General features: G+C 35.2%; 2 protein-coding genes across 3 annotated transcripts; both read left to right on the forward strand.

Annotated features, from left to right (window-relative positions):
* Positions 1-4,265: 4,265 nt before the first annotated feature.
* cUnh1orf210 (chromosome Un C1orf210 homolog) lies at positions 4,266-10,965 on the forward strand. Of its 2 annotated transcripts, none has more exons than XM_084425410.1 (5): positions 4,266-4,379; positions 8,122-8,239; positions 8,608-9,058; positions 9,921-10,001; positions 10,107-10,965. In XM_084425410.1, the coding sequence occupies exons 2-5, from the start codon at positions 8,135-8,137 to the stop codon at positions 10,493-10,495; spliced, it is 1,026 nt and encodes a 341-aa protein (XP_084281536.1). In that variant the 5' UTR covers positions 4,266-4,379; positions 8,122-8,134; the 3' UTR covers positions 10,496-10,965. The 2 variants fall into 2 exon arrangements, with proteins under 2 accessions (XP_084281536.1, XP_084281535.1); XM_084425409.1 differs by lacking the exon at positions 4,266-4,379 and adding an exon at positions 6,883-7,072 and having other exon boundaries at positions 10,107-10,625.
* Positions 10,966-11,240: 275 nt separating this feature from the next.
* ap1m3 (adaptor related protein complex 1 subunit mu 3) lies at positions 11,241-26,722 on the forward strand. The gene is made up of 12 exons (XM_084425408.1): positions 11,241-11,496; positions 13,188-13,344; positions 13,474-13,541; positions 13,731-13,861; positions 16,287-16,434; positions 17,572-17,698; positions 22,895-23,037; positions 24,020-24,091; positions 24,370-24,528; positions 25,201-25,326; positions 25,407-25,482; positions 25,930-26,722. The coding sequence occupies exons 1-12, from the start codon at positions 11,455-11,457 to the stop codon at positions 25,950-25,952; spliced, it is 1,272 nt and encodes a 423-aa protein (XP_084281534.1). The 5' UTR covers positions 11,241-11,454; the 3' UTR covers positions 25,953-26,722.
* Positions 26,723-27,823: the final 1,101 nt, after the last annotated feature.

Raw genomic sequence — 27,823 nt, forward strand, 5'->3', positions numbered from 1 at the left:
CAAATAAGTGCTGTTGGGTAATATACTTTTAATCTACAAATTACTCTGCAGAAAAAAAGAAAGAAAAAAAATGTAATCTAAAATGTGTTTAAATGCATGTGTACCAAGGAAGTAATTGATTCAGTTTGTCATTTAAACAATTGAATCAGTGAGTCATTTACGCTGGATCCACCATCGATTCATATATCTGATAATAACTTGTATGGTTCCGAAATGTTCCACTGATTCACTGAGAAAAATCCATTCAAAATATTAATTTCCAAACTGCGTTGCTTGTTCTCGTTCTGCCAAAAGACTGTACAGTATCATTTTTTCTCAGAAATATTGTCAATAAAAATATAATGTTGTAGCCGTTCACAGCCGTACCCAACAACAAAAACAGTAACTTCGCCAATGAAAAGCTCAAATTTTTTTTTTAAAGTGCTACCAATTTTTTACTGAAATATATTGTAGATAAATCAATAGTGTTGCTCATTTTAGCGATGATAGTGCGGTCACATTAGTGAAATTTCTGTGAAATTTTGGGAGCAAAAAAGGTATATTGTCAAAAGTGTAGTGAGGTATAAGTACAGCTCACACAAGTGGAAGTAAGTGTTCAAACTAAATGTATGGCCAAGCAAAACATTTGATAAAATGAAGTGATAAAATACTTGATTAACACAGCATTTGGACAATTCACTTCACTTTTGCAGGGAACTGAGTTTTCAGCTCCCATTACCAGAGGAAATGAGTGTTTTTCAGATGCCAAAGAGGAGTGTGAGACCCCCTAAGTGATCAGATGCATGGGCTTTCCCAGCTAAACAATAGGTCTGGGACACGAGATGTCCGGGTCAAATTTCAAAAACATTGGGGCTGATTTGGGGGGAAATTATAGAGGTTAACAAACATATAGAAGAAAAACAAATGCATTTACGTTTGACAGATGCTTTTATCCAAAGCGACTTACAGTCATAATCAGAAATATTAAAACCTTTGGTATATGTTCAAAGATGGCTGTGAAAATAAATCTGGATTGTGAGCTTTCATTTAAAAAAAATAAAATCACAAAATATCTTATCGTTCATTGAAGTAAAACAATTGAAAGTGGGGAGAAATAAATGTTTTTCTCCAAAACACGTTGGCCACAATTAATGGCACCCATAGAAATTCTTATGAGTAAAATATCTCTGTAGGATATTCGCCCTCATACTTACATTTTTTAGCACACCAGGGTGACTAAGAACAAGAAATTATCCAGCTATGACTTCCTGCTTCACAGGAGTATAAATATGTGGAAACACAAAGGCCAAATTCCCTGAATCATCCATCACACTGTGTAAAACCAGAAATATAGTTCTGATGTGCAGCAAAGGATTGTTGAGCATTGAAAATTCCACCATCAGGGAAATCATTTTTAAGTTCTAATCAACAGGAAATGTTACGAATCTGCTTGGAAGAGGACATGTGTCTATTTATATTGTCTTAATGTGTGGTGAGGAGGTGAGTTTGAGTGGCCAAAGACAAGGATCACAGGAGAACTGTAGAAAATAGTTGAGTCTTGAGGTCAGAAAGCATTTCCCCCCCCCCCAAAAAAGACAAAATCCAGCATATTTAGTTGTCAGATACTGGTCAGATAAAAAAAAAAGAAAAAGAGCTTTTTGGCAGCAAACCCACCAGATGGGTTTGGTGCAAACAGGGATAAAAAGTACCCCATGTCCAAAGTTAAATATACTGCTGGATCTTATATGTTGTGGGCTTATTTTTTTTTGCTGGAGGTCCTGGACATCTTGTTCAGATACATGGTATTATGGATTCTATCAAATACCAACAGATAAAAAATCTCTGCCAGAAATCTTATAATGGGCCGTGGTTGGACCTTCAATCAGGACAATGATCCAAAACAAACATCAAAATCAACACAAAAATGTGTCACTGAGCACAAAATGAAGCTTCTGCCATGGCCTTCCTAGTCTCCTGACTTGAACCCTAGAAAATGAGTGGGGTGAAGAACTGAAGAGGAGGAGCACCAACATGGATCTGGGAATCTGAAGGATCTGGAGAGATTCTGTGGAGGAATGGTCTCTGATCTCTTGTCAGGTGTTCTCAAACTCATCAGGCATTATAGGAGAAAACTCTGAGCTGTTATCTTGGCAAAAGGAGGTTAAAAAAAGTATTTAATAACAGGGAGCCATTAATTGTGGCCAGTGTGGAGAAATTATTTATTTCATACAGTGATTCCCCCCATTCTCAATTATTATACTTCAATGAAAGGTTAGATTTTTGTGATTATTTTTTAATAAAAGATCAAAAGGATTAACAATGCAGATTTATTTTCACAGGCTTCTTTGTTCATTTACCAAGGGTGCCCATAATTCTGACCATGTATATTGCATTCAAGGTATACATTTAATCAATTCATGCCTTCCCTGACTCAAACCCATGGCCTTGCAATCACCACCCTCTACTGTTTGATCTATAATGTATAATAAATGCATTAATAATAAACAAATTTTGTGATTTGACTATGTGTGTAAGTGACAAAGCCTGTAAGAGAGAGAGAAAGTCAAATAATGGTTTTAAATGCCGGATGCTGCCAGACGTGCTCATGCAAAGAGCAATAACAGCAATTTAAGTGCCAAAACACGGACACCTTGACCATTTGTGTCTCATAAGAAAAACTGTCCATTGTTGTGGAGCTCAGGTTGTTTTTTCCTGTTAAACAGAGTGAAGCCATCGCAGCTGTACTCGTGCTGTGTTTCTCTATTCTTCCTTTCCTCTTATTTTTTTTTGCACACATGCCAAATCTTCATAACAGTAACAAAGCTGAGAGCTTTAACACTTAATAGCCTACTTCTTTTAAAATATAATTAAAACTCTTTTAATTAATAGCTACCCATTTCGACATGTTAAAAATGGTTAAATATAAAATAGTTAAAATGTAAATTTTATAAATATTAGTATTATATAAATATTAATATACTGTATACAGTACTGTGCAAAAGTCTTAGGCATGTTAATATCCCCCACCCCCCGTCCCCCCCAAAAAATGGTTTTAAGTCAGTTATTTATATCTTTTGCTGTAGTGTGTCAGTAGGAAATATCAGTTTTAATTGTAATAATCCAGTGAGATTTGTGTATGCACAAGGAGTCTGACAACAGCCGGTATGATCTGATCTCACCATCATCGAGTCCGTCTGTGATTACATGAAGAAACAGAAAAAAACTGAGACAGACTAAATTCAGAAGAACTGCGGGAACATCTCCAAGATGCTTGAAGAAACCTTCCTGCAAAGCTACCTGAAAAACTATGCGCAAGTGTACCTGGACAAAAGCCGTTTTAAACGCAAAGGGTCGTTACACCATATATTGATTTGAATTAGTTAATAGAAGTTAAATCATAAATAAATTCAATTTGTGATTTTATTTTTGAAAGCATTCTCACTTTACAGCATTTTAACACAAGTGCCAGTACTTTTCCCAGTACTGTAGCTTTGCAGGAAGGTTTCTTCAAGCATCTTGGAGACGTTCCCGCAGTTCTTCTGGATTTATTCTGTCTCAGTTTTTTTCTGTTTCTTCATGTAATCACAGACGGACTCGATGATGGTGAGATCAGATCAGACCGGCTGCTGTCAGACTCCTTGTGCATACACAAATCTCACTGGATTATTACAATTAATGGCAAAAAGAATGTTTGGAAATGTAAACTGATATTTCCTACTGACACACTACAGCAAAAGATATAAATAACTGACTTAAAACCATTTTTTGGGGGGTGGTGGATATTAACATGCATGCCTAAGACTTTTGCACAGTACTTATATATATATAATACAGTTAAAATGTGTAATCAATTTGCATGAAATATATACATTATTTGCATAATGTAATAAGAATAATTATAATGCATAACATTATGTAAAGAATTCTGTCTGTTTTATATATGATAAATAAACACTTAGATATTTATATGGAGTTTATGTCAACAAACAATGCAGTCCGTGTGATGTTGTAAACTGTACAAATCATATAAAAACATTCTTTCAATATAAATTTGACATGAAGTACGTCAGTACGTCAGTGTCTGAGAATTAAATTGACCACCAACTGCACCGAACACTTCAGGTTAAGATCATTTATTTGTAACATCAATTCAAATGTCACATGCAAGGTGATAGAGAAGAAGCAGTGATCCATTCGACATTCAGTTACAAATTAACTTTATCTGAGAATGGCATGCTAAAGACACACCTCCCGCAACCTTTGCACAACCTACCTGCCATTTCCTTAATCTTAGAAATGGCTAACAAAAATTAACCTGTCCATGATAAAATGTGACTTCTGAAGAGGAGAAAAACATCAGTTTCGACATATTCTTAATAACCGGAAGAGCCAAATCTCAGGTAAGTTGCCTCTCTTAGTACTTTTTCACTGAATTCTGATGCTTACATTCATCATTATGTATGTATATGTTTGTTATAGCTTGTAACATGACAATAGCATTGCAAAGTCCCATGTGTGCCAAATCTCTTTGGCACAAATGAGCAGGAGGATAATATCTTAAAACATAATTCTAGGTTGCTAGTTTAAAGTTAAATGTTCTAACATTCCTATCAACCCTCATGTTATTTTACATTCTGTTGTCAACCGCAACATGCCAACTGCTAGGGAAGGTAAGGTGGACTATTATGGGAATCAATATAGTTAACCACACCTACTTGCTATATCGTCTAATGTATGACAGGAAAATTTGAAAAGGTAGGCTTCATCCAACTCCTATTCTATTGTTATATTGTGTATTGCAATAATGCTAATTATATTAAGGATAAACGTAAACATAGAAGATGTAAAAAATGCTTCTAAAATTTCAGGAACTTCATGCAGGTTGCAGTTTAACTAATAGGTCAAAAGCTGTGTTGAACATCATAGCTTTCAGTCACTTTTATATGCGACAACAACAATATAAAGTTGTTAGTGCCAATGTAATCAGTAACAAACAAACAACGCAGGACTATGGGTAGGGTGTGTATGTAGCGTATACATGATCTTGGGGAGGTCAAGTGAAAGACTAATTTTTGTGGCGTGTTTGTTTGGACAGTGAGGTCTGAGAAAGCATTTGGGAGCTGTTAATTTACAAGTAGCGTAAGAAGATAAAGGACAACTCAAGATCCAAGCAGTTCCTATACTTCACCTTTCCTGAACCTATCTTACTCGCTTTTATAATGATACACACATACGGACACTTCCTTTTGGCTGGCTTTTAGATCCTGCAGGTATGCTGTTACAGGGGCGTCCTGAGAAAGGAAGAGATAAAAGCAGCTCCTGTGGAGTGTTTACTACCAGCAGGGCTGAAATGAATAGTGGGAGAGTAAGGGAGTGAGAGGAAGGGCCCCTATAAAAAATGACCCTCTATGAAAAGCAGCCGCTGTGGAAGTCACAAGGAGATAAGCAGGAAATGCTGAGAGCCTGAGAGGTGGAACCTATAAAGCACTCTTTATTTCATACATATGCAGTACACAACACAACTTTAACGTTTTGGTAAATTGGTGGCTAATTCGTATGTTCTGATTTGTTTTCGTACAATCTGCTAAGGGTTTAAGGGTGGCCATTCATGCTTACTTTTTTTTTTCACACTGTACGAATTCACACAAAATCAGCATCTCGTAAAATAGGCATGCTTTCTAATGCGATCGGTGTGCAGTCATGTTTAGTTTTCACTGTCTTGTTTAGTTTTAGTCAGATTAAACAGATTTTTTTTAATGCATTTTGGCTGGTCATTTACGTATTCGTATTGGGGGCCTGAAAACACAAACTTTTGAAAATGGGTTTCAAAATGCATGTTTTTAAAAACGATACCGTTATCGTTTCCATGTAAACTACAAAAACGTGAAAACGGTGACATTATACACATGCGTATTACGTGTTCAGTCTATAGGCGCGTAGTCTGGCATTATACATAATATTAATATATAATGCATAATACAGCGTTTTAGTTGTTTTCACGGATCCGTGTGAAGGGGGATCGTTTTGACATTGGTGTTGTCTGTATGTGAAAAATGCAAAGGAAAAAGTTTTCGTCGATTTTTAGTACATCGTCGTGTAAACGCACCCTTAGTTTTCATTGTCTTCGTCATTGCCTGAGTTCTAGTCATTAATTTGTTGTCATAGTTACTAATTAGTCCTCACCTGTTCCCTGTTCTGTTGATTACCTTCCTCATGTATTCAAATATTCTGTCAGTTCATGGTCTCTCGTTAAACATTACGTTTGTGGTTCTTATGGTGTTATTGCTCTTCATGTTTACTAAAAATGTATTCATTGTTCATTCTGCGTCACGCATCATTCTTTGGATTATATACAGTCAACCTGTGATAATCGGGTTGTTTATTCTTCTTTAGTAAAACATTTTTTTATTCTACTGTATGACAAACTTAAAATGGCAGATAATCTTTCATTTCCAGGAAAATGTATTTAATAATAAATTATTATTGGATTTAAGATTGATTTTTGATCTTACATATTTGCAATCATTAACTACCCAGAATTTTTTTTGTGTGTGTTATTTAACTGGTCATTTGAACAAGTTCCTTGAAATGCATTGTAGCAGAACACATTGACTTTATTGTTTTGTACAGCCCTTTTTGTACTTTATTGCCCTTATTACACCTTATTATGTGACAGTTGCACCAATCTGTGGTTAAATATGTTTGCATAATGATGACTAAACTTTACAATTGACCAATGTCCTGTAGTCAGTTTCCTAAATAGCTGGTGTTAGTTTCATGTCTCTGGTATCACTCTTTCTTCACAAATCATAAAAATAATAAACAAATATATATTTAATGTCCATTTATTTATTTATTTGCTAAAAAGTGAAATAATTTATAAAATATACCAGATCAGGGCTGAAAAAAATCATCTCTGCTTTGTGTTCTGATCGACCCATTCAGGGATTATTTGGCACAACTGACTGTGCATTATTCCTTAGTGCTACACTGTATACTGTCTTGTTGTTTACTTTGTGTGTCTCATACTGTATATGATATTGTTGTTTGCAGTAGGGTGTATGCTGAGTCTTGTGGTGACATGTGTCAGCATGTAAGAGTTCCTGATTATTGATGAATTTATATTTTCAAAAATTAGTGAAAATGTTGCAATTAATAATATGCTGCAAGGTCATATAAGTTTACACAGTCACATTCTTTTTATAATAATAATAATAATAATAATTATTATTATATAACTTTACATTTACAAGCAAACATTACAGAAAATGCTATTAAAAAAAAAAAATCAATTATATATTAACTATGCATATTTAAAGAATTTGTACATTGTTATTTTTTTGTAGAAAGAATAAAAAAACACTTTCGCAGTCAACCTTGACTACCCATTAAAACATAAAACAATTAGTGCTGTCAAACTGATTAATCGCATAACATAAACGTTTTTGTTTATATGATGCATGTGTGTGTATGTATGTATATACACGGACATATTAAATATACATATATATATATTAGTACTGTCAAATCGATTAATCGCAATTAATCGATTGTAACATAGTTTATTTAATAAACAAATGTTTATATAATATATGTGTGTGTATATATATATATATATATATATATATCATTATATTGAGGCTATATATATATGTGTGTGTGTGTATGCGTGCAAAAAGCATATGTATACATAGGCCTATATAAATGTAGTATATATATATATATATATAAAAAATATATATATATAATACGCACAAACACAGACACACATATATAATATATATATATATATATATAAATATAACATATGTAGAGTTCAGATGCAAAAGCCTCTAAGTGCCATCTGAAATTTTCTTCTAGATTGATCATTTTTATAAAGCTTGTATATTTAAGTTAAGTAATCTCACTTAAATGACAATTAATAAGTAATTTGCATTGCCATTTAAGTAAAATTATTGAACTTAAATATACAAGCTTTATAAAAATGATCATTCTAGAAGAAAATTTCAGATGCCACTTAGAGGCTTTTGCATCTGAACTCTTCATATATACATACACACATATATTATATAAACAAAAACTTTTTTTTAAATGCAATTAATCGATTTGACAGCACTAACTGTTAAACTGTGATTTCTACAGGAAGCAGGAAAACATGGGGTCTGCTGCACACACAGTGTGTGTGCTCCTGTGTTTTTGGGTCTCAGGATCATGCTACACACTCCAGACCGTGGGCCCATGTACGGTCAAACAAGAGACGGTGAGGAAAAACAACACACACTCAGGCCTCTTTTGTTCCCCGAGCCAGAGCAAGTGCTGCTACATCAGGAGTATCCTGTTTGTAGGCACTTGTTTCCTGTTTTTGGTGACAGAGGTTTACGCAATCTGTAAGTAGTTTATCTCGTGAGAAAATAAAAGCCTTGTTTCTTATTTGAAACGACAAGTGGGTACTGTTCTCTTTTTATCTTTTAAACCTTCATAAAACAGGGTAAAATTATATTTGATGTAAATGCAGTTTTTATCCTCATATGTCTAATAGGCCTACTATTTCATTGCACAAGACTGTTTGGTGCTGACTCCAGAAGTAAGTTTCACAACCACCCATATAATTCTTAATTCTTTCTCCAGGCTGCATTTGACTGCAGTGGGAAAAGACTTACGTCGGTACCACAGCACATCTGGATGAATGTGACCGAGTTGGATCTGTCTGACAATCTGTTAGACTTAACCCACAGTGACAGCTTCAAGCGCTTGAACCTCTTCAGCCACTTGCTCAAACTGAACCTATCAGGCAACTACCTCCCCCTACTGTTAAAAGAACATCTTTACAGCCTTTCTTCTCTTGAAGTACTAGATGTGAGTAGGTGCAAACTGGCCGCAGTGGAGGCAAACGCTCTGACCAGCCTCTCCAGTTTGCAGATGCTCTTCCTGGGGAATATTCCATCTGCTGCAGTTCAAGAACTGAGAATGAACCAGTTTGTTCAACTCAGAGGAGAACTGAATAACAGACAGGAAGTGAGAAACAGAGTAATGATGATCAGACACTCAAAACACATGACACAGGATCACCACAACCATGGTATGAAAACTATGGTCTTGTATTTATTTTGTTCGTTACTTGGGTCAGTGACGTATATAGTCTAGTTTCTTTTCCTTATAAATATCATGTTGGTTACATTTGGATTTTATACCATTTTCAAGAAAAGGTTTATTTAAAAATGGTGCTATAAAAACCATCAAGTAAAATGTAATAACCATCCTAATCATTATTTTCAAAAATGTTTTTAAATATTGAATTATTGAATTCATAAAACATTGTTGTTATCATGAATTTTAAATTCATAAACATTATTACATTTTTTAGCAAGTCATGCGAAATGACATTTAACAATCTGAGCTAATCTTGCCTTGTTATAAAAAGGTAAAATGATCTGATATTTTAAAACTTACTATTGACACACAGTCGCATATTCCTAGTTTTATCCATTTTCCCTACCACATTGCACCACATTGTCTACATCGGTGGACATTTTTCAATTATTAATATGCAGTGAAGTACATTTGTTTCCTAAAAAATAATAATAGCCTGCAAGATTATGCCAAACTACTTAATAATGTTTTCTTTTTTTCTCTCCATTATGGTGACAGTTGTATCACCCTGATCACCCCAAAATAATACAATTTAAAATAATTTTTAAAACAGCTCATCATAAACAATGTGTATTCCAATAATTATGAGTGAATTGCATGTTGGACTAAATTCAATCAAAAAATGAAGGCAACCCAGTCACATCTTACAGCCATTTCATTCATTTTCTCTGCATTATATTTATATGGACAAAAAAATATCTATTTGAGTGCCCCAAGACATTTCTTCTTTATTGAGGTATGGAAAAGGTCATTCACTATCATTTCAATATTATTTATTTTTCTCATGGCAGGATACTCTAAGGATGTCAACCGTGGAGCCTTCCTCCGTAAACTACTCACAACGGAAACAACCTCAAACGAAACAAATAATGGTCAAAATCTTTTTTTCTTTATTAATGTAGATTATTACCTGTGATTTCCTTTTTAATTCCTGCAGCTGAGACTCAGCTAACCATTAAAAATGCCTTTTTTTTTAGGCTCAAAGGCTGATGATCCCAAAACCTCTTCAGAGAGCTGGAAGGTCCTTGTGGCTGTTCTGGTGTCAGCTATCACCCTCTCCGTTCTTATCGCTGTGATGGCTAAATGCAAAGTCCTGCACAAGTATCTGGCAAGCTACAGACACTCCAGGCTCAGCGAAGTAGATGGCACGAGTCAGTGTGACCCTGCCAACTTTGAGGTGGGATTCTCGACCCACGGTGGCCCAGGGACTCGCGCAGCTGCACATACTGATGACATTGAAGAGGATGACGATGGGTTTATTGAAGATAACTACATTCAAGCAAGTGAGAGTGAGAGAGCCACAAGAGCAGCAGCACTGACTGATGATGATGATGATGAGGAGGAAATTGAATTTAGTATTGGTTAGCCACATTAAGTCTAATCTTATTTTCGTGAACTATTCATTGAATGATTAATTGAGAAAATGAATACAGTGTCCCCATTAATATTTGAACAGTTAAGTCACATTAAAAGACATATCTGAGAACCATTAAAAAAGCCACTTATATCTAATGCTATATGAAATTCATACATTTTTATATAGATGTCCAAATAGTTTCTAGGGACACTTTATGAAAGTATTTGAAAATATATAAATCAAAGTTTAATTACATTTGAATGTAGGCCTTAATATGTTAAGCATTTTATACAATATTTGTTAACATTATTAATGAAAGTTATTATAAAACTTTATTTTAAATCATGAAATTAATAATAATTAACGTTTAATGATTTGTCCTTCTTGAATTTGCATTTACTATTAACTGCGTTCTGGAAAATATAAATTTTGTTTCTTGTATGTTTCATTTTATTTCTGAATTAAATGATTTTTTTCCCAATGTTTTTCTTTTATTGGCCACTGGGCGCCGCCAATGTCTATATTGCCTAGATATAAATTATTATAATTTTATTACAGTTTACAGTGGTAGGCCTATATATAAGACAAATTGAACATTAAATGGCATTCACATTATTCTAAACTAATGCAGTGTTAATAGGCTTCTTTTGTGCGTCTTGTCCACCTGAAAGTAGTTGAAATTACGTCACACCGCTTCTATCTACACTGCAATCGAGCGACGCGTCAAAACTTGAACAGCGTTGGTAAACTAAATGGCAGGGTTCTGGTTTGGACGCGTCGCGTCTCTCAGTGTACAGCAGAGCAACAAGCTCAGGCTGCACAACCGGTTAGACGCCTCTAAACCCGGAAGATGCGTGTATAAGGGATGGGGAAGATCTCGCTTCATTTCGAGTGATTAAACTTTACCAGAATTGACGAAACTTCAGCACCTGTCAGTTACTTCTTGTCATACAACAGCTTTGATAACGATGGCAGCGTCCGCGATCTTCATCCTGGACTTGAAAGGCAAGGTAAGAGCGCGTGCACCTGTCGGAGGAAGGTCGAACAGTTCATACTCTCAGGATAGACTGTTTCAGTTTATTTGAAACCTATATAGCTACAGATAATCGAGGTTTAAAGATCAATTGCAAAAGTAAATTCTATGTACTTACTCACTTCAAGGTTTCTAAAACAACTAATGATGTCAAAATGCCACAAGACCGAGACACTCCACATCATCACTTTTAAAGTGACCAGCACTTTCACTAAAGGAAGTTGCACTGTTCATGTTTTACATATTGTATGTGTTCTATATATAAATGCTGTTGCAATAACAAAATATAGGCTCAGGACTGCTAACAATTTTATTTTTATTTTGTACATAGTATTTTTTTAATCCAAAAAATTACAGTATCCCTGATAGGCTACATGTCACCACAATACCGTTGGAAGTTTCACAATGACAACTGCCTCTCCTTGGACTTTAAAAATGACTGACATTAATTTAATGACCAAATTTAACACTCTTATGGAAATATGATAATATTTTGTAATTATCATTTAAATCTGACTAATTTTTGAATTGTTTGTCATAAATAAACATCTCATGAACGTGTTGGGGTTTCAAATCAAAATATGACTTTCTGTTATAAACAAACAAGACATCGATTTCATACATGTACACTGTAGTGGACACCAAGACTTAAATCATGTTTATCAGGCATTTTGGGAGACACAAGTGAATAGGAAAAGAAATTCTATTTCAGATATTATTATTAAAATCTTGCCAATTACTATTCCCATTATTACGCTTCTTTTTTCATTACATGTTGCTCCAAGAACACATTAATATGCAAATAATCTGTATATCATTCCGTTATATCTTTCTTAACATAGTTAAGAATCATATTTATACAAAGTTTGGTATATAAAAAACTCATCTAAACCTAAAAATTGATTGCTGATTTAAAAAATATAGCATTGTTTTTCCCTGTCTTTTTATTTAAAGAAAATTAGTCCTGGTGTCCTCTACAGAGGACATAGCATAACATATGAATAAAATATCTTAATATTTAATATTATATAAATATATATAAAAGACAATATAAAGATATTTATATAGAGAGAGAAGCTCAGAACACATTAGTTTGTAATGGGTGGATAGGAGTGTTTCCATGAAAACGGATCCTCAGGGTCTCAGTGGAATGGATTACCTTCCAATATACCCCTGGATTTTGCCAGTGCTGATGAAAGCACTCTTGTCTGTGCCCTAGAGCAATCCAATATCTTCATCTGAAGGAATACCTTTACACCATCCACGTTAAAGTCAGATTTCTCTGATCCTTTATGTTTCACCCTACTATACTTTCAATGCACCAGTAAAGTGCAAAGTTTAAGCATTTGATTGCATCTTGGATATTGGTTGATAACTCTTATTGATTGAGCTGTTAACATTTTCTCAGGCTGGTTTGAGTCTATGCAAATAAACCTTGTGCTGTAAGTGTCCTTTTTGGCCTTTATTACAAGTGTTTACTTTTAAGGACATAAGGAATCCATTTTGTGTGATGACTTAAAAAAAAAAAAAAAATCAGAACAAAACCAAACACAAAATCCATGTCTAGTTTTCCCCTAAAAATGGATTGATGGGGGTCTTCAAGGAGCAGAATTAGGATACTCTGTTTTATGACATTCTTATGTTTTCAACTTTGTTTCCATCTCTAAGGTGCTCATATGCCGGAACTACATGGGCAACATAGATGCCAATGAGATTGACCACTTCATGCCCATAATGATGAAGAGAGAGGATGATGCAGATTTGTCACCAGTGATTATTCATGGCTCCACCCACTTCCTCTGGATCAAGCACAGCAACCTGTACTGTATCCTCCATATGCTTGTAAATGTAAAAATATAATCTTCCACTTCTTTTGTGAATATTTGTCCTACTGTTGTACAGTAATAGCTCTGCACATTTGTAGCATATTAACCACTTAACAGATTTTACTCAGTGGTTGCAGTAACAAAGAAAAATACCAATGCTGCTCTTGTATACTCCTTCCTGTACAAATTAGTTGAGGTAAGTGAGTTTTATATCTATCAACATGACAACGCCTTCAATAAAACCTTGCACAGCACAATCTTGTTGACTGTGTAAGCATCAATACCCTAAAAAAACTGCCGTAGCACAATTCCTATTATATACTATTATATCGTTACCAAATGTATGTGCACTTATAGTAATCTTGTTTTGACCATTTTTTTGCAGGTGTTCATTGAATATTTCAAGTCACTGGAAGAAGAGAGCATTCGAGACAATTTTGTGACAGTATATGAGCTAATGGATGAAGTCATGGACTTTGGATTCCCTCAGACCACTGACAGCAAGATCTTACTAGAGTAAGTTTTGACAGACTCACCATTCAACCATCACTCCTCAGAGAACACTATTCATCCTTCACTAAACAGCGCTATGAGGGATCGCCATTCATTATTCAAGCTCAGTGCTATTCATAAGTCACTGTATGCTTTGTGCAGAGAGCACAATTTGACAAAATGCAGTAAATAGTTTTTTTATATAACACAGAGAGATGATTGGACCAGAGAAATGTAACGTAGTATGTAAGCATAAAGAGACATTTTAAAAGTTGCCATGAAATTAATATTCATCCTATCTATTTTCTAAAACAATGTTATTGGTCTTATTGTGAACAATTCATACATGCATATGTTACATTTTGAAATATCATAATTTGAGCTATATGACGCTATATGGTTATATGACTTTTTTCGGGTTGAATGGTGCTCGCACCCCCCTAGCGCCGTTGAGCGGAAAAAACACCCTTGCAACTTTCCGTGCGTTCGCCGGCTTCTTTGAAAACAAATGCACATGACCAGAGGGAGAAGATGGGACGGGGGAGAGTCGACAACGAGTTTTGATGACAGTGTTGTCAAATATCTATTCCGAAGCTGTAGGGGGAGCTCTATAGAGAAACCCGCGAGCAAAAAGCGAGAAAACAGCGAAGAAATTGCCAGGGTTTCATAAAATATTGAAGCTTGATTAGCGGACCATCACCTGCTGTTAGCATCCCATTGACTCCCATTCATTTTGGTGTCACTTTGACAGCAAATAACTTTACATCTGAGGCGTTTAAAGACTCCATTTGTCCATTATTTATTTCTAAAGAAACACAAACATGTATAAAAGGCTCCATTACCCTGTATCTTACGTTATGGCCCCGTAGATGCAGTTTTTGTAAAAATAGGCTAACGATTGCGTCATAACCACGTGACTCTCTGTGGCACAGTAGAGAGATTACCGTATGGACAGGAGGAGAAGCTCGCGCGCAATAGGGGGGACGTGGAGGCAAAATCACAAAATAATTAATCAGAATACTTAGCAAAAGTTTCTCCTGCTCCTAGCTCATGGACACCTCCTACTCACACTCTCCGTCTCTGCAAGTTTCGGAAGGGAATGATTCAGATTTCTCTTGGCACAGCTACTAGAAGACAGACGGGTTGCTCACGTCACATCTACGTCGTCAAGCTCAGTTTGAGTCTGCGCAGTACGCTCGACCATCAGGAAGTGAGAGCTTCTAATTGACTTCACTTTTCTCCGTTGAAACCTATGGGGTCGCTGTGTTCAGTTTATATACTGTCTATGATAGCACCACTTTAAAGAATTTTCAAAATGCTAAATGTGAGATTGTTTAGCTTATTAAATATATTATTAAAACAAGCTGCTTTATTTTACATCGAGAAGGTCGCCCCCGTCATGGGTGCTGCTGACATTTTAATATCACATGACCAGCCGTGTTATAGAAGTGACCATGTTACTAATTCTAACAATATTAGTATATTTACTTTTATAGCATTTTTAGCTGACATTCGGGCATTTAAAAAATAATAAACATAAAAGTAGAACATGCTAAATAAACAATATAAGAAGAAAACACAATATACATTTTCTTGTCCAGCAAATGATAAAAAGGCTAAAGAACAAACCAAAAAACATAGTACATATAATCTGTTTGTCAGATCTTTGTAAACATCTTTCAGGTTTATCAGTGCTTATCAGTTTTTTGGCTTTGCAAGCAACCACTTAGCGGATAGCTAATTATTGCTAGGTCTCACTGACAGCAACACAATACCCTGTCAGCTGGAGACACTTGAGGTTTGAACACACTCACATACACATCTACAGTTCTCAGACCTTGTTCTAAAAACAACATTGATGTAGAATCGATTTGGAATGAATGAGGAAACCAATGAATTGAATATTTAGTGGTTTGTTTTGGTGTTTTAAATAGGATGCTAATGTTCATCAGGGGTGATTGAACACTCACTCTAATGTTAGTATTCACACTGAATTCTTTTTGCATACGGGTTTTTCATGTGTGAGGTGATGGATGTGTGGTAAAGAAAACATTACAGTTATAAAAAAAAAAAAGACAAACAAGGTCAGGTGTTTTTCAGTCTGTCTGTCCCTAGAGGCAGCCATGTTCTTCTCATGAGTCCTTGTTCTCTCAGCATTCTAACACCAGAGGTCTGTTTACATACCTACTGAAGTTACTTGCTTCACTGACTCCTTTTAATTGAAATCTAATTAGATCTGTAAAGTTAAGTCTGTGACAGATGACAGATTGACATCATGACATAATAATGTTCATCACATAATAATAGCTGGCATACACTGGTGGGCTGATACAATAATTAATCGGCATAATATAAGATAATAATATAAATATATTTATGCTGACTGTCATTTTCTTGGTCATTGTTAATGTTACCATGACCTAACAGCCTTTTTTCACTTCCACGACAGGTACATCACCCAACAGGGACATAAGCTGGAGGTGGGAGCACCACGGCCCCCAGCTACAGTAACAAATGCTGTGTCTTGGAGGTCAGAGGGCATCAAATACAGGAAAAATGAAGTCTTCATGGATGTTATTGAGTCTGTTAACCTATTGGTGAGCTGATTTAATTTTACTGTAGGGACAACATTCCTCAATCAACCAATCAGTCTTTGGGGCGTGGTTTAGGGTTGTGGCTTCAGCACTACTCTTTTTAACCTATGATTTCCATATGACTTTAGGGACGTTTAATGGATAGGGTTGGGAAGAGGGACTATGTCGTTCCAGGACTAACAAAAGATTCAGGAATACATTCTAATTGATCAAATTACAGTCATCGTAGATGCTGCTCATTTTAATTTTAGATATTATATTGATAATGCGTGGGTGCAAGTAATTACTCTTGTCCCATTAGTCCTTATCAAATGCAATGAAAAAAGAGCAGTTTTAAGTAAATAAATACTATAGCATAACATGCATTATTTATTTGAAAAAGTAACTTGTTTTATAGTGAAAATATATAAATGAGCACAAAAAAAGCACAGCTTTCCACACACTGGATCGGTTTTGCTTATTCAGTACAGACATCAAACAGCCCACGCTATCGCTCCATCTTCCTACTGTACCTCAGCCAACCTCCTTCATGTTTTCAGGGTCAAGGGTCAAGTCTCCAGACTTCCTTAGATTGAGAGAGGGAGGAAACAGCTGCTGTCTTAAAGTTATCGTTGCCTTTCTTTTCTGCTCCTTAACTCTCAGCCCCCCCCAACTGGTCTGGCTTTTGATGGATTCATTAGCGCTTTTCAGAGTCAGGGTCTAACTCTGGCAGACAGTAGCTCTGAGCAGCACCTCTCTTCTGATTAAGAGCTAAATCACGTCTCATTGCTTTCTAATTCTGCATTGCTATTCATCCGTGCAGCTTTCTCGCTCTGGCTTTTTCTGGCTCTTGTATCTGAGAGCCCTCAGAGGTATTGACTCGATGTTGACTTTTTTAGGTTTAGATCTATCTTCATAGTCCAGCTTGTATGCTTTTAACATTTTAGCATAATATAATATATTACATTCTCATATTCGTAGTTATCACAGCATACATCAACCCTCTCTTTGCAAACGCATTATAGCACAAATCACACGGTTACTGCCTTGCCCGACAGAGCGTAATAAATTGTAGATGGCAGTAATGGTGATGATGCAATATCACACCTTGCCACTCTTGATTGTGCTTTGCATTTGTCTTCTCTGTTTTATTCGTTATAGGTCAGTGCTACAGGCAGTGTTCTACGAAGCGAGATTTTGGGCTGCATCAAACTCAAAGTCGTTCTGACAGGCATGCCTGAGTTAAGACTTGGACTCAATGACAAAGTTCTGTTCGAGACCACCGGCCGTGAGTACACACAACTATCAGTAAACTGAAATGCATATTTTTTCGATGTAAAAATGCAATGAGAAATAAGCTATTTGTAGGCTGATTCCCGCTCTGTGGCAGTAGCAACATTGGCTCAACCAATGGCATAAGTGTGGGGCGTGAAACAAAAATATTTTCAATCATTATTTTTGCAGTTCCTTTTGGAGACACAAATGGCGACCAAAGTAACACATTTCAGCCTTTTTTAGTAATGCAGAAAGTGACCTAATTCCCAGGGCTGATAGTCAAGCAGTCAATTGATTGTCTTAACCTATTTTATAGTAAGTGTCTCTCTCATTTGCACTTGTTAGGTGAATTCCATTCATCTGATTCTCTTGGTTAATCTCCACCCCAGGCCTAACCCAGCGGGTGTTAGTTTCACAGTAGACCAGGATTCAATTCTGCATTCTGCATGTGCTCTGTAAATGCAGCTATGCATTCTAGAACATGAGCGCTCCAGATTTACTATCCAACAGAAAGGAAATCTCTATCAAATTGAGCAATGATATTCTGTTCAATTAAAGGTACACAATGTAACTTTTGGCCCTCTAGCGGTTAAAAAATAAAACTGCATGCACTTTTGCGGAAGAACATTGTTTTTGTTGTGATTCAGCTCTGCGTGACTGTGCGGATGAATATGGTTATCATACTACTTATAAGACATTCACTTCTAGATACAGTATATTTAGTTTAGATGGAAAGAATCTCAAGCTGACTAGATGAAGATGTTACTTTAGCCATGTCCATTAAAAGACTGTTTAATTCCTTACTCGTCTGTTGAGCAACAAAAACGTCATCTCCATCAACGTCCAACGTCATCAAACGCTTTTACAACATTTCAAATCACTTAGGTCTTGCCATCTTCGAAAGGCCAAGCCACTGTTGGTTCTCATTTTCTCATTTTATTATGAGCTGTCACGTTCTTTTTTTGCCAGCAGACTCTCCTCTTTTCGACTTTTGTTTTGTTTATTTTTTAAAACAGGTGATTCCATGGAGGTTAAAGATTTAGTGTGCTCCTTGTCAACCTTTCTCACTCATTGTGACAACTAACATAATGCCACTCCCATATGCGTCAAAGTAGCCAGAGCAGCTTTTCTCTATTTAAAAGCATCCCGCTCAGTCTAAAATATAAACACTTATAACAGACTCAACGTGAATCAGGGTACGACTAAAACACGTTCTGGAAGAAGGATTGATGGTGTATTGACTTGTGATTTAAATTTTGTTAAGTTTTAACAAAACAAAACAAAAATGTTACATAGTGCCTCTTTAATATCTGATGCATTTTAGATGCATTTATCAACCAAGCTGTGCTGCAGCTTGCCGACATTTCATAGACATTTCAAGTCACATATTAATTTTACTTCTACAGGAAACTGTTTTATCAGATATGGTTTCAGGGAAGAGAAATCAACCTACTTGTTTCCTGTACACTTCCCACTATAAAGTTGCACTGTGACACAAACTATTGTAAACATAGCTGAAGGTAACGGCGCCATTCTGTCATAATATATGGCAAGCCGTTTTGACTTTTATTCATTCCCACAAAATGAATTCTTGATATCAACAATTACATTTTCTTAAAAAGAATCTCTACTTTCTTAAACTACTACTTTTCGTAAAAATAATTGATACTTTTCTTAAAAAGGATCGGTACTTTTCTAAAAAATAATCGCTACTTTCTAAAAATAAATTTATACTTTTCTAAAAAAGAATCGCTACTTTTCTTAAAATTAATCGCTACTTTCCCTAAAGTGAATTGATATTTTTCTAAATACGCTACTTTTCTTAAAGTGAATCGCTACTTTCTTAAAGTGAATCGCTAATTTCCCTAAAGTGAATCGCTAATTTCCTTAAAAAGAATCGCTACTTTCTTAAAATGAATCGATACTTTTCCTAAAGTGAATTGATACTTTTCTTAAAAAGAATCAGTACTTTTTGTAAAAATAATTGACACTTTTCTTAAAAAGGATCGGTACTTTTCTAAAAAATAATCGCTACTTTCTAAAAATAAATCGATACTTTTCTTTAAAAGAATTGATACTTTTCTAAAAAAGAATTGCTACTTTCCCAAAAGTGAATTGATATTTTTCTAAAAAAGAATCGCTACTTTTCTTAAAGTGAATCGATACTTTTCTTAAAAAGAATCGATACTTTCCTTAAATTGATTCAATACTTTTCTATGAATCGCTAATTTCCCTAAAGTGAATCGCTAATTTCCTTAAAAAGAATCTCTACTTTTCTTAAAGTGAATCGATACTTTTCTTAAATAGAATTGATACTTTCCCTAAAGTGAATTGATATTTTTCTAAAAACAAATCACTACTTTTCTTAAAAAGAATCGCTACTTTCTTAAAGTGAATTGCTGATTTCCCTAAAGTGAATCGCTAATCTCCTTAAAAAGAATCGATACTTTTCTTAAAGTGAATCGATACTCTTCTTAAAAATAATCAATACTTTCCTTAAATTGATTCGATACTTTTCTAAGAATCGCTACTTTCTTAAAATGAATCGCTACTTTTCTAAAAAAGAATTGCTACTTTTCTTAAAAATGAAATGATACTTTTCTAAAAAATAATTGCTATTTTTCTTAAAAAGAATCGCTACTTTCTAAAAATGAATCGCTACTTTACCTAACATGAATCGCTACTTTTCTTAAAAAGAATCTATACTTTTCTTTTAAAAGAATGGCTAGTTTCTTAAAGTGAATCGCTACTTTTCTTAAAGAGAATCGATACTTTTCTTAAAAAGAATTGCTACTTTACTTAAAGTGAATCGCTAATTTCCCCTAAAGTGAATCGCTAATTTTCTTAAAGTGAATCGATGCTTTTCTTAAAATGAATCAATACTTTTCTTAAAAAGAACCAATACTTTCCTTAAATTGATTCGATACTTTTCTTAAAATGAATCCCTTCTTTCCCTAAAGTGAATCGACACTTTTCTTAACCCTGAGTGTAATGAGTGCTGTTTTTGTCCTCATGTTACTGTTTATGTCAGGCAGTGTGGGGGGAGTTTTCCACTGTCGAAGACAAACTCAACAACAGCTGGTCTCACTGTACTGTACGTGCATCGAGGACTAAGAAAGGGGATAATTTTCAAGCCTTGTATAGTTGTCTCTTCCATTCATGATGCACAGATACATAAAACAAACAAGCTGGGCAATATCAAATCAGTAACCCGGCCACCAGGATTTCACTTTTCCCGGCTACTCCCGATGGGCAGTCCGAGACTGCCTTATATATTTAGCACAGTTAATATATTAATAATAAAAATGATGGCACTTCAGGTAAAAAAGGTTGTCCTCTGTGTTGAGTCTTTTAAACTACTCCTCAATGTGGATGCAGTGTAAATAAAGTTACATCAATGAAATGATAGCAGTCCGCGACCACACCCCCCATGCTAATGGTACAGATTACAAGACAACAACAAAAAAAAGTCTTAATATATAATCGGCTAGATTTCATTTATTCAAATGATTGTTTCTGAAGTCACAATTTAGCAAAAGTAAACAAAAAATAATAATTAACTGGTTTAAATTTTTAATATTTGCATTTGCATTGTATTGTCTGAAAACTGTATTGTGAAGCGTTACACAGACCGTAAACATAGCTCAAGGTAAATGTGCCATTCTGTTCTTGCAGTTTACGTCCTAATATATGGCAAGCTGTTTTGACTTTTATTCATTCCCACGATTTGAATTCTTGAAATCAACAATTACATTTGCACTAATTTTTTATATCAGGAATTAGATTTATAAATGTGAATGTAAATCCTGATATCAAAAATTGCCATTGTTACTAGTATAAATCTTATTCATGGAATCAAGAATTAGGATTTAAACTAGTGAAAATGTAATTGTTAATGTAAAGAATTCATATCCTGCGAATGAATAAAAGTCAAAACGGCTTGCCATACTAATATGAACCCAGAAATATCTCTCCTCAGCTTCGCAGTAGAATGAAAATTAAACAAGTGAAACACTGCTCTCTAGAGGCTCAACCTTGAAAATTCAATTTTCTAATTGTGAAGGTTAAAATATAGGACAATAATGTTGATATGAAATGATTCTGTAATTACACACATTTTCACATTATAATTTATTTATTTATTTACCAATAGTATTTATTTATTTATTTATTGCTTTTATCTATTTTAAAGGAAAACCATTACAAATTATATTTAGGATTATATTTTGAGTAACATTTTGATTCTTTTGCTTTAATGACAGCAGCTCTCTACCTAATTTGAACGTGACAAGTTTGTGTAAAACCTAATGATCATGTTATCCAGCATGATTTGACAATATCAAGTGTATTGTGCTTTGATGGAAGCAAGAAAAATGTGACATTTTGTACATAGTTCAATCAATCCATCCTCCAAACCGCTTGATCTCTGTAGTGTCGCAGTCATGCTGGAGCCTATATATATTTTATAAATGTTATATTTTATGTTCTAATTATACTAATATTATATAGAACATTATCTTCAGAGCAGTTTTACTGTCACGTCAAAAGATGTGTTCCTAAAAGTGTACCTCTGGTTCTGAACACCAATCACTTTCTCTGAAGCTTCTGCCTGTGGACCCTGGGGAGCCAATCAGAGAGCTAAAAGAGAGCATCCTAACCCCTTCCCGACCTTTAGTCCCTGCGGTTGATGTCATCATTAGGTGCTTCAGTGGCTCTCAGCACGTCTCATCTGCGGCAGAGGACACAGACGCCCAAAGCTTCTGATCTGACCTCTGAGTTCCAGCTCAAACCTCTGAGAGCTCTTTCATGTTCCACTGTAAATGTCACTCCTGGATAGAGCGGAATACATTCATAAATATAAAGAGAGGCTCACGCGCACACACATTCCTGCTGTGAGAGTGCTGGTGAAATCCCACAGCTCTGTGGTATTAGTGAGTTTTGGGGCTCAGAGGCCCTGACTCATTAAGAAGCTCTTCTGTAGTCACTGGCTTTCTCTTTGCTGAGGTCAAACAAATAAACTACCTTCACACTTACCTGGGTGCACAAATGTGCTATTGTTTGCAATATCCAGGATACACATCAGAACGCTCCGTGTGCAGCTTTTTTTTTAATTAACTAGCTTTGCACAAATTATAATCATCAGCAACCACTTTTCTTATATTAGAATTCACCCTACTCTTTCTCTGACCTCTGTTTCTCTTTTTCTCAGGAGAGAAGAGCAAGTCTGTGGAGATGGAAGATGTGAAATTTCATCAGTGTGTGCGTCTCTCTCGCTTCGAGAACGACCGGACTATCTCTTTCATCCCACCGGATGGAGAATCCGAACTCATGTCTTACAGACTCAACACCACGGTCAGTGCTGCATCTACACTAGTCTCTGATCAATGAGTTTAGATATATCTTGTCAAAGATAGATATTGTCATAATCATGTTTAATAATTTAGAATGTCAAAGTTTATCATGTGATTAATGCATATGTTAATGCATTATAGTTTTTTTGTGCCGTTGTAATGACGAGGTCTCAGAGAGCTTTATTTAAATAAAAACATACAAGAATCAAAGAACGCGAATATGATGAGAAAACAAGAAAGGAACTTCAAAGCAAAACCCGTACAAAGAATTTGAAATTAAAAGAATTTGAACTTGAAAGACGAACATAAACATGAAACAAAGCTTATGTTTGGAATTGCATACATGTACTAGCATACTACTCTTATTATTTCTGCAGTATATGCCGTGTAAAGCATTCAAATGTATCTTCTACCTCCAGTGTGAGCAATAAACTGCAAGAAGTTACACTACTTTTTTTGACTCATAATTTGCTCATTGTTTAAAGACATTTTTATGTAAAATTGCTTTCAAATGTAAACATTTTTTTATTTCAAAGATGATAACTGACAAGATACAGTTTATACATATAAACAAGATATATACAAACATTAAAAAATTTGGGGTTATTAAGATTTTTTTATGGTTTTGAAAGAAGTCTCTTGCTCACCAGGGCTGCATTTATTTGATCGAAAATACAGTGAAAACTGTGATATTGTGAAATATTATTACAATTTAAAATAAGTGTTTTCATTTTCATTTATTCTTGTGATGGCAAAGCTGAATTTTTATCAGCCATTGCGCCAGTGTCATTTAGAAATCATCCTAATATGCTAATTTGGTGCTCAAGAAACATTTCTTATTGTTTTCCAAGTTGATGTTATGCTGTTGGAAAATATTACTGTATTGAATTTATTTAAGAAGATTACTTGTCAAAAAGGCAAGTCAGTGGCTCAGTAAGTGTCAGCGGACTCACTGCTCTCCTGTCACTCCTCTTTCCTGACAGGTGAAGCCTCTGATATGGATTGAGAGCGTAATAGAGAAGTTCTCTCACAGTCGAGTAGAGATCAAGGTTAAGGTAGAGCTGCACATATATACACAATCTACACACTCCACTGATTCTTGCTTTGCCTCCTCCAGCACACTCCCTGGTTTCAGTAATTAGCTTTCAGGTTTCTGTCCTGAGGAATGGCTCAGAGTTTACCTGAGCTGTGTCCAAAGACTTGTCAGATTCTGACATAAACATGCTTTGTCCTATTGCCTTTGCCATACTGAAACTTTACTTTCTGAAAGTGTACTTTGGAAGTTTTACTTGGAATGTGAAGTTGTGCTATAGTTCCTCCATCTGTTCTCCAGGCCCGCAGTCAGTTCAAGAGCCGCTCCACTGCCAACAATGTCTCCATCTTAGTTCCTGTTCCAAGTGACGCTGACTCCCCTAAGTTTAAGACCACCACAGGCCAGGCTAAATGGGTTCCTGAGAAGAGTGCGGTAGAATGGAACATTAAGTCCTTCCCTGTAAGTACCATACATATGTTTTGCAGGATGTTGGTGTTGCTGCAAATCACTGCAAGTCATTTGATCTATTTTTTAGATAAAAAACAAACAAACAGATAATCCATCACCTCACATTTTTGCTGATTTCACAGAGAGTCTGTGTACTAAATGATTCAATGTAAATATAATGTATATGTCTATAATCGAAGGCAAAAGCCCATAAAAACAGTACAGAGTGAGAATGAATGCAAAATAAACAAAAATAAAGTGTTTGCCAAAGGAGCATGTATACAAAATATAAAAAATTAAATGCTTGCCAAAGACATCAAACATAGTACAAGCAAAAACATACTAAATTAATAATTTCATGCCTTATCATTACCATTAGATAGTTGCAAAACCAGCTTTTTCTCTAAGAAGACAGACATGCGGGACATTTAGTCAAGAATATTTTTCAAATCCTGATCCATGTCTTTGGTGTTTGAGGCTTTCAAGGCTATAAGTCAGTCCTGGAGTTTTGTGCTGTGGGAACGTTGAAAAGAGTGAGACATTTTTTTTTATCAACCATGGCACAGAAGACTCATTTAGAACCGAACTGTTAATTAGGACTTATTACTGAAGTGATGATTTTTCCAATGTTAATTAGACACTTAGATGTGTCAGAAACTAATGATGTGTCTTTACTCGTTGAAGGGCGGGAAAGAGTTCATGATGCGAGCTCATTTTGGACTGCCAAGTGTGGAAAGTAATGAACTCGAGGGCAAGCGACCAATCACAGTGAAGTTTGAGATTCCATATTTCACCGTGTCGGGCATTCAGGTGCAACACACATTCACCTCACAAAATATTCTTTGATAATAGTCACTATGCGGTAGACTTAATTTTGTTTACCAACACAGGTGCGATACTTAAAGATTATCGAGAAGAGCGGATACCAGGCATTACCGTGGGTGCGTTATATTACTCAGAGTGGAGGTGAGACACATTCAGAAATTCCTTCTCACACACACACACACACACACACACACACACACACACACCGTCATTCGCTTTCTCAAATATCATTCTGATATAAAGTTTACCTTCACCCTGCATTAAGAGTTCAGTGAACATGAGCCTTACTCTGTCTTCTGTCACACACACACACACACACACACAGTTTGAAATAGTGTAGACTATCAGTTTTCCATTTGCATCAGCGACACCAGAGGAGAGAGAGTCACTCTAATCCTTCAGCCCTCTTCACTTATTCATAAGAAATGCAGAGCAGACATCAAGCCACAATAGAATTCTTCAGATATATCCAAACACCCAAATGTCAATAACATATTCAAATGCCCTTGAATAAACTTTCATGTACTTGTTTTTATATTCAATTTGTGAGTTCTGATTTTCTGACTTTGCTTGAACATTTTTTGACAGATTATCAGCTGAGGACCAACTGAGAGAGGACAGTGCCTGTGTATGTTGTGTGTTCTATCTATCCTGTTTCATCAGCGAGACAACTACTGCCTTACACACAACAGTCAGACGGCGGTTCCCTCCCGATCGTTTTTGTCCGAGATCAGGTTTTACAAATTAAACAAGTCAGACCGCAAAGTTACTGAGAAAAACAATTGATTTTGGATTATAATCAAGAGGTCACATTACAGAAGCATCCTAGAATCTACCTATACATGTTGTATTTAAAGAGATTTTTTCATATCGTTCCAAACCATGTATGTATTTCTTCTATTTAAACGTAATAAACAGATTCTTTTTTTTGTCCATATAATAAAAGTCAGTAGGGTCCAATGTTGTTCATATTTTGGACCCCATTGGCTTTCATTATAAACAAAAGCAGTTGAAACATTCAAAATATATTCCACAGAAGAAGAAAAAAATCACACAGGTTTAGGTTATTATCGTTAACTACAATTAAAACCATAAAAAACATTTTCATTGCTAAACTAAAAACTAAATAAATTAAAAACTAAAACTTAATAGCATCCATATATACACACTCCCACTTTATATTAGGTGTCTTTAACCACTATGTTCTAACATTTAATGAATCATTTGATACAATGCATTTATTATGTACATAAATGTTTACATTGTACTTATATTATTAATTACCTGCATGTAATTATATATGTAATTGATTTCTGTAATTACATATAATTACACTGTTGAGTTAAGAACATAATGTAAAGAGTGATAAAAAAAAAAAATATATATATATATAAATGACCAAAACACAACAAAATTACTTCAACTAAAATGAAAATAAACATAAAAACATAAAAATCAAATCAATGATACTAAAATATCACTGTACAGGTTCGGAACGACATGAGGGTGAGTAAATGATGACAGAATTTTTTTTTTTTTTCTTGGTAAACTATCCCTTCAACTTGTTAGATGTTAACTTAAGCTGCTTATTTTCATTTCTGCTGTAGGTGGAGGGACTATCTCTCAGTGTGATATGATCTTATGTCTGTGGAGCTGTAAACACAACCACAGGCCCAATGAAATGAATACCTTGTACTCAAAATCAATGATTAATAAGGCTGCGTACTGTTAGGACAGCACAGTAACACTATATTTTCAACACAGTGGCTCGTATCTTTATCTTTGGTTTAGGTTTAAGTTTGTTTGTGCTCACTCAAAATACCACAAATGCCTAGATACTTTTAAAGGTAAAATAAAAAGTTGAAATGCTTAATGGCATGACCATGAACCTATAGCAGCAAATAACTCGGCTCCATGTTGATGCTGGATTAATTATGATTGTGTTTGTTTCTTTAATCCGCAGCAGTCAACACATCTGATCACACAAGATTTTTTTGTATGTCATTGTACGTGTTCACACTGGGAGAATCCTCCCTGATTTCCTTTCATTCGGTATGCATTGCACCAGTTGTTTTATCAGTGTGACGTGTGTGTGTGTGTGTGTGTGTGTGGAATACTGTCTTCCACCTCTGCAGAGGCAGCAGAATATATTATTTGTCACGTCAAAACAGCTTCCTCCCTCGTTTATATACCAAAGGTCAATGGCGTGACAATATCTGATAGTTATTTCACACTGAATCTGAAATATGTATTTTTGATCATTTTTTATTGACAACTTTTTTTGCTCAGTAGTTATACTATACTAAAGGTCATTGTGAGGAAATAAATGGATTTTTGTTTTGGCAAGCATTTTTGTGATTATTTTCTGTGCTGTGTGGAAAGGCTCATTTTTTGTTTATTCACCGATGGATATTCCAGCTATTGAAATAAATTGCTGTTTTATGCAGTGGTATGGGTGTTGTACGCATTGCTATTTTTGCAC

Source organism: Rutilus rutilus (genome assembly GCF_951802725.1).
Source record: "Rutilus rutilus genome assembly, chromosome: 12".
Classification (NCBI taxonomy): domain Eukaryota; kingdom Metazoa; phylum Chordata; class Actinopteri; order Cypriniformes; family Leuciscidae; genus Rutilus; species Rutilus rutilus.

Coding starts and splice junctions, on each gene's coding strand:
- ap1m3 (XM_084425408.1), top strand. CDS start 11,455: ATGGCAGCGTCCGCGATCTTCATCCTGGACTTGAAAGGCAAG. Junction 13,862..16,286: donor GACAGCAAGATCTTACTAGA/GTAAGTTTTGAC, acceptor CTTCCACGACAG/GTACATCACCCAACAGGGAC. Junction 25,483..25,929: donor TTATATTACTCAGAGTGGAG/GTGAGACACATT, acceptor ATTTTTTGACAG/ATTATCAGCTGAGGACCAAC.
- cUnh1orf210 (XM_084425409.1), top strand. CDS start 7,014: ATGATATTGTTGTTTGCAGTAGGGTGTATGCTGAGTCTTGTGGTGACA. Junction 9,059..9,920: donor ACAGGATCACCACAACCATG/GTATGAAAACTA, acceptor TTCTCATGGCAG/GATACTCTAAGGATGTCAAC. Junction 10,002..10,106: donor CTCAAACGAAACAAATAATG/GTCAAAATCTTT, acceptor CTTTTTTTTTAG/GCTCAAAGGCTGATGATCCC.